Source organism: Alexandromys fortis, unplaced genomic scaffold (assembly GCF_014885135.2).
Source record: "Alexandromys fortis isolate MF-2015 unplaced genomic scaffold, M_Fortis_MF-2015_v1.1 scaffold_25, whole genome shotgun sequence".
Lineage (NCBI taxonomy): Eukaryota > Metazoa > Chordata > Mammalia > Rodentia > Cricetidae > Alexandromys > Alexandromys fortis.
In genome coordinates, this window is record NW_026067904.1 from 4,070,175 (window position 1) to 4,077,095 (window position 6,921).

Below are 6,921 nucleotides of genomic sequence, written 5' to 3' on the forward strand. Positions count from 1 at the left end.
AAAAAAAAAAAAAAAAAAAAAAAAAAAAAAAACTACACATGCAGGCAAAACACTCATATACTTAAAATTGTAAAATATAAACAAAAAATAAAAATAATCTTTAACATAAGTGATTAAATGAAAGTTTGTCCATGCATATCAGCAAAGATTTTGATGGGACTTCAAGCCTCCAATTACCCCCCTCCTTTTTTTTTTTTGAGACAGGTTCTGCCTACCTAGTCCTGGAACTTGCTATGTAGAATAGTAGCCTCGACTCAAACACTCAAGCTCACAGAGATTCTCCTGTCTCTGTCTCCCAATTCTGGAATTAAAGGCATGTGCGACCACACCTGGCTCTGGTTTTCTTCAATGTGTTTGTATATGGTTTATTTACTTAACTCTGTGTGTGTGTGTGTGTGTGTGTGTGTGTGTGTGTGTAAGACAGAGAGAGAGAGAGAGAGAGAGAGAGAGAGAGAGAACATGCATAATCAGAGAACTTTTGGGAATTCTTTTTCAGAGCTTCTGGTACATCTGGCTTTTTACAGCTAAAGTCATAAGGCTTACACAGAAAGCACTTTTTTTTTTTTTTTTAGTTTTTCCAAACAGGGATTCTTCTCTGTGTAGCCCTGGCTGTCTTGGAACTCTTAGACAAGGCTGGGCATAAACTCAGAGATCTGCTTACCTCTGTCTTCTGAGGACTGAAAGGCTGCCCTACCACCATCAGACTAGAAGACACTTTTTACCCACGGAGCCATTTCACTAGCCCCATTTTTGTTTGTGTTTTGAAGAAAGGGTCTCAAGGAGTCAAGGATGGTTTTGAACCCACTACTCAGCTAAGGATTACCTTGAACTCCCTGATCCTATTGCCTCTACCTCTCATGAGAATCTATATTAATAAAACTTTTAGGTAGGGCTGGAGAGATAGCTCAGCAGTTAAGAGCCCTGGATGCTCTTCCAGAGATCCTGGGTTCTGACTTCCAGCACCCACACGGCCACTCACAACTGCAGTTCCAGTCCTGGGGATCTGATACCCTGTCTGGCTTCTGTGGGCATTGCATGGCGCACAGACATACAATCTGGCAAGTCAGGTGTGGTGTGGTAGCGCAGGCCTTTGATCCCAACACAGAGGCAAGAGGATCTCTGTGAGTATGAAGCCAGCCTGGTCTATAAGCGAGTTTCAGGACCGACAGCCAGGGCTATTACACTGAGAAACCTTGTCTCGAAGAAAAAAGAAAGAAAGAGAGAGAGAGAGAGAGAGAGACACCTCATAACACATACACAAGTAAATTTTGTCTTTTAACTTATTTTTGGTACTCACCTACGAACACTGGCAATGGTCTCTCTATTTTTGAAACGACTGAATCGGGCTGTATAGTTCAGGGTTTTCATGAAGACCTCGGAGAGCTCCTGCTCATCCTCGGCGCTCTCATTCTGCTGCTTTCGATGCTCCAGAAGCATGTGAACTTCAGAGTTCAGGAGTGTCTCCGCTGTCTCAAACTCTGCAAGAGCAAGTGTGAACTCAAAGAACTCGTTCAAAAAGCACACCTTTAGTCCCAGCACTTGGGAGACAGAGGCAGGTGGATCTCTGAGATTGGGGCCAGCTGGGTCTACACACTAGCGAGCTTCAGGACAGTCAGAAATACAAAGACTCAAAACCAAATGAACAAACAAACAATCACCAAACCAAACGAGAGAGCTGGAGAGATGATTAGGAGGTGGTGGCGCACGCCTTTAATCCCAGTTCTCGGGAGGCAGAGGCAGGCGGATCTCTGTGAATTCGAGGTCACCCTGGTCTACAAGAGCTAGTTCCAGGACAGGCTCCAAAGCTACAGAGAAACCTTGTCTCGAAAAAACAAAACAAAACAAAAAAAGAGTAGGGTATATGGATGTCCACGATTCCAAAAACCCGAGCGTGGAATCTACTAAATAGAACCTTTCTCCAAGGAATTAACTAAATAAACTATGCCAAGGTTCATCTGTGCCACGCTGACCTGTGCGTATCCCTTCGCAATCGTAAGCCGTGCCAGGGCTAACCAGGGAGCGAATAACGACTATAACAAGGACCATGTCACCTCGGGGTCGAGCTGTCCCGGGTCCCACCTTTCGGAAAGATGAGTTGAGAGGCATCTTCTTCTACGTCTCCAGCCCGAGGATCACTGCCGCCGGCCGCCATTGTTTTAGGATGTACCGCCGCGGACACACCGCCGGAAACGGAAGCCGACAGCGCGGGACTAACACCCTATACCTAGGAAAAGATCCAATCCGGTTCAGGGGCGGGGCCAGGTGGAATGGGCGGGCCCTGAGGAAGCGGAGTGGGCCGGGACGAATAGGTCGGGCGGGCAAACCACGCGCGGAACCCACGAGTCTAGGCTCGCCGCGCGAGGAGCGCTCTCAGGTCGCAGTCCTGGTGGTTCCCGGTCGTTAGCTGCGGTTCTGTACTGTCGGCTTGGAGATGAACTATTTATTTTCTCCAGTACGCCCTTGCAGTAAAAACCGTTTCAGGAGAAAAGGATTAAGAGAAGTGCAGGATTGAGCTAAGTGGCTGTCCCAAGGAATGATGGGATCTGGGTAGGTGACTACAAAAACATACTGGAATGTCTTTCAGTGATTTAATTGCTGGGCAAGAGGATAAGGAGTTGAAGGTGAGCGGTGAGTAGTGGCAGATGCCTTTAATCCCAACAGTTGGGAGGTAGACGAGAGGATCTGTGAGTCCAAGGACAGCCTAGTCTACGTAGTGACAGTTCCAGACCAGCCAGGGCCACAGAGTGAGACCCTGTCTCAAAAACAAACATACAAAAACAACGTTCAAGAAGAGCTTTGACTATATAGCAAATTCCATGGTTCCATGCCAGCTTAGGCTACATACCACCCTGTTGCAAAATGGGGTGGGAGGGCGGTTAATTGTTTCTAGCGTACTTAATAATTCTGAGCAGGTAAACTAATATTGAGAATCTTCTAGTATGTCTGTTGGGACATTTGAATGATAGTAGAAATTTAAATGAAAAGTGATGCTGTTTTCAATACAAGAGAAAAAAGTTTGTACAATGAACAATGAGGAAAAAATCTTTCCCAGTACTTGGGACATTAGTAACAATAGTAAACTCTGCTAACATAATAAAAAAAAATGGATTGAAAGGGTTGGAGAGATGGCTTTGTGGTTAAGAACACTGATGGTTTGTTTTTCAAGACAGAGTTTCTCTGTGTAACCACCTTGACTGTCCTGAAACTCACTCTGTAGACCAGGCTGGCCTTAAACTCACAGAGATCTGCTTCTATCTCCCAAGGGCTGGGGCTATCACCACCACCTGACTCAAAGTAAATTTTTTTTTTTTTTTGGTTTTTCGAATCAGAGTTTTCCTGTGGTTTTGGAGCCTGTCCTGGAACTAGCTCTTGTAGACCAGGCTAGTCTTGAACTCAGAGATCCTCCTGCCTCTGCCTCCCAAGTGCTGGGATTAAAGACATGCGCCACCACCGCCCATCTAAGTAAATCTTTTTTAAAAAATGATTGAAAACTGGAAGGTGGTGGCATACACTTTTAATCCCAGCTCTTGGGAGGCAGAGACAGGTTGATCTCTGTGATTTTGAGATCAACTTGGTCTACAGGGCAAGTTCCAGGACAGCCAGTGCTACACAGAGAAACCCTGTCTCAAGAGAACAAAAAAATGGGGCTGGCTAGATGGTTCAGAGGTTAAGAGTACTAGCTACTCTTCCAGAGGTTCTCAGTTCAGTTCCTAGCAACCACATGGTGACTCACGACCAACTGTAATGAGATCTGGTGTGCTCTTCTGGTATGCAGGCATACATGCGGAAAAAACGCTGTATACATGATAAATAAATCTTTAAAAAATGGGTTGAGCCGGGCAGTGGTGGTGCACGCCTTTAATCCCAGCACTCACGAGGCAGAGGCAGGTGGATCTCTGTGAGTTCGAGGACAGTCTGGTCTACAAGAGCTAGTGCCAGGACAGGCTCCTAAAGCTACAGAGGAAACCCTGTCTCGAAAAACTAAACAAAAAAAAGGGGATTGAAATATTACCAGTCAAATGTGCATTTATAATTAGGTGGGATCATACTTAGGAAGGCACCCAGAGGAGGTCAGAGGATAATTTTGTGGAGTTGGTTCTCCTTTCACCTTTACATGGGGTTGAATGCTATCAGGATTGAACATCAATTCCTCTCATCTACTGCATTGCATGATCTCACTGACCCAAGAAAGAATAGGTAGTCTTTTTTGTTTTTTTTGTTTTTGAAGACAGAGTTTCTCTGTAACAGTCCTAGCTGTTCTGGAACTAGCTCTTTTAGAACAGGCTGGCCTCGAACTCACAAAGATCCACCTACCTCTCAAGTGCTGGGATTAAAGGCATGCACCACCACCTCCAGGCTTAGTCTTTTGATTTTAAAGTAAAAATCAATTTTACGAAATTGCTATGTAGCTATATTTGTAGGATGCATTGGTTAAAATAAATGGTTATCCAGTGTTGGCAGAGCTTTTTAAACAGTTCACAATTCTCCTGAACTGTATATAAGAGCTTCACAGCAGGGGCTGGAGAGATGCTCAGTGGGTAAGACGACTGAATATGGTATAAATGTATCCCTTAAAGGTTCATATATTAGGAGTTTGATACTCTACACCTGGAAGTCAGAGCCAGTGGGACCTTTAAGAGGTGGGAACTGGAACTGGAGAGATGGTTCAGTCACAAAAGTGCTTGCCTTGCAAGCCTTAGGACCCAAATTCCATCTGAGAATTTGGGGAATATAGATGAACAAGGAAAGAAAAAGCAGGCTCCTTTAGATGCAGCTTCCGGTTTCCAGAAGGTATTGAGAGAAACCACAGGAACGCATGGAGATAGGTGCAGGTATCTAAACAGGACCACCAGTAGTGGAAGGGGAGATCCCGAGGGCCTTATACAATCCCCAAGCCAGAGTCCACTTAGGAATTCTGACTTGGGCTTCTATCCCTACGGGAAAAAACTGTTACTTTCCCTTTCTCCATGATCAGGCTTCTGTCTTTCCCAGATGTTCAAATTCTTTGTCTGTATCGGGAAGTGAGCTGGATGGTCCCCTAGATGGCCACCAGCACCCTTTTTATAGAACCTTAGAACACACATCCAAGCTTTGGGGAGGAGGAAGATAGACACAACCCCTAAAGCTCACTGGCTAGCCAGCCTAGCCTAATTGTAAATAAGTGTGCTGTGAGACCTGCCTCAAAGGCATAGGATGGCATTCCTGAGTGTGACATCCAAGGTTGTTCTCTGACCTGTACAGGGATATATGTGTACACACACACATAGACGAGGGTGCCTAGTGAGTAAAGACACTCGCTACCAAACCTGACGAGCTGAGTTTGATTTCTGGTATCCACTTGATGGGAGGAGAAACGTGACCCCCCAAAAGTTGTCCTCTGACCTCCACATATGCACCATGGTGCCTGAACATGTGCGTGCAAACACACAAAGTATCTAAAAAAAATTTTTAATGAGTTTTTTCTTGTTGAAATCTTATTTATATTTATTGGTTTTTCGAGACAGGATTTCTCTGTAGCTTTGGAGCCTGTCCTGGAACTCACTTTGTAGACTAGACTAGGCTCAAACTGATAGATCCTCCTGCCTCTGCCTCCTAAGTGCTGGAATTAAAGGGGTGTGCCATCATCACACAGCTTTTAGTGACTTTTTTAAATAAAAAAGGCATGATAGAATGTCCTTAGATCACTGGGACATACCTTTAATTAATTAAGTAGGAGAAATTAATGTAGTTAGTACTTTTTGCACAACAGACTGAATTTCATCTTTACCATGTTTTCTCTTACATACATTCCCCATGATGCCATGTATGTGAGGTTCCCAACAGAGCGCCATGCCCTTCGGCTTCCAGAACTGTGAGGATCTGGAGGTTAATCTTGATTAAGTAACACCAATTGCCAATTTGAATGGCTTTTATCCACTGAACCATTTCCCCATCCTGTAGCTTTGGAGCCTGCCCTGGAACTAGCTCTTGTAGACCAGGCTGGCCTCTAACTCAGATTCGCCTGCCTCTGCCTCCATCCTTGTTCTTATCAGGGATTCTGGCATTGTAAAATCTAAGAAATGCATTTTATTATGACACAGCATAGTTAAATGTCATTTTGGCTGTGTAAAAACATCATTTTAGATTTAGTTTACCATTTTATGCATATGACTGTTTTGCCTGCACGTATATCACTCTTCTTCAGGCCTGTCATCTAGTTAGGGTGGACTTATTCTAGCAAAGATTTTTTTCGGAGAACTTGCTGATGTGAGTAAGACATGACCTTGACCAGAGAGAATGACACCATTGACCAGAGAGAAAGAAACCATCTTGGAGGTCATACTGCCTCTGACTAGGCAGGCCTCTTGTAGACCAGGCTGGCCTCGAATCAGAGATCCGCCTGCCTCTGCCTCCCGAGTGCTGGAATTAAAGGTGTGCGCCCACCGCCCCGCAGATTATTATTAAAGAGACAGAATCTTCACTGTGTGGTCCTAAGTGTTGAGACTGCAAATCACTTGGAATGGTGGTATATACTTTTAATGCCAGCAGCTGGAAGGCAGGTGGGTATGAGAACGATGAACAAAGAAACAAGGTAACTGCTAATCCCTGTTTCAGTCACCTGGTTACAAAGAGGCAGAAGACAGTTTTTGTCCATTATGATTTATTCTCTACAATACTTCATTCAAGACTTTGATGACGTGTACTCAGAAGTTATATAGCCAAGAGGCAACCAAGTGTAATACAAATAATTGGTCTGAAGTCTTTTCAGTGAAGGCCATACAGTCTCTTGCTTTGAGGAAACAAAATAAAAAAGTAAAAATAAAGAACACAGTTTTGTAGGCTTCGGAAATCTTAAAGTAAGACCAAGTTAGTGAAACTGTAGATGTTAACATAGCATGGAAAACAGAGCTTGTGCAAAATATTAAAACTAACACCCAAGAC

The 6,921-nt window shown here is 44.2% G+C and overlaps 1 protein-coding gene across 1 annotated transcript in view; it reads right to left on the reverse strand.

Annotated features, from left to right (window-relative positions):
- Polr2d (RNA polymerase II subunit D) overlaps positions 1-2,209 on the reverse strand; it is a 7,360-nt gene extending 5,151 nt beyond the window's left edge. Inside the window, exons 1-2 of the mRNA XM_050135108.1 lie at positions 2,080-2,209; positions 1,298-1,478 (exon numbers count right to left, since the gene is read on the reverse strand). Of these exons, the coding sequence (XP_049991065.1) occupies positions 1,298-1,478; positions 2,080-2,152 (254 nt within the window). The 5' untranslated portion in view covers positions 2,153-2,209. The remainder of the gene's footprint in view (positions 1-1,297; positions 1,479-2,079) is intronic.
- Between the last annotated feature and the right edge of the window lie 4,712 nt (positions 2,210-6,921).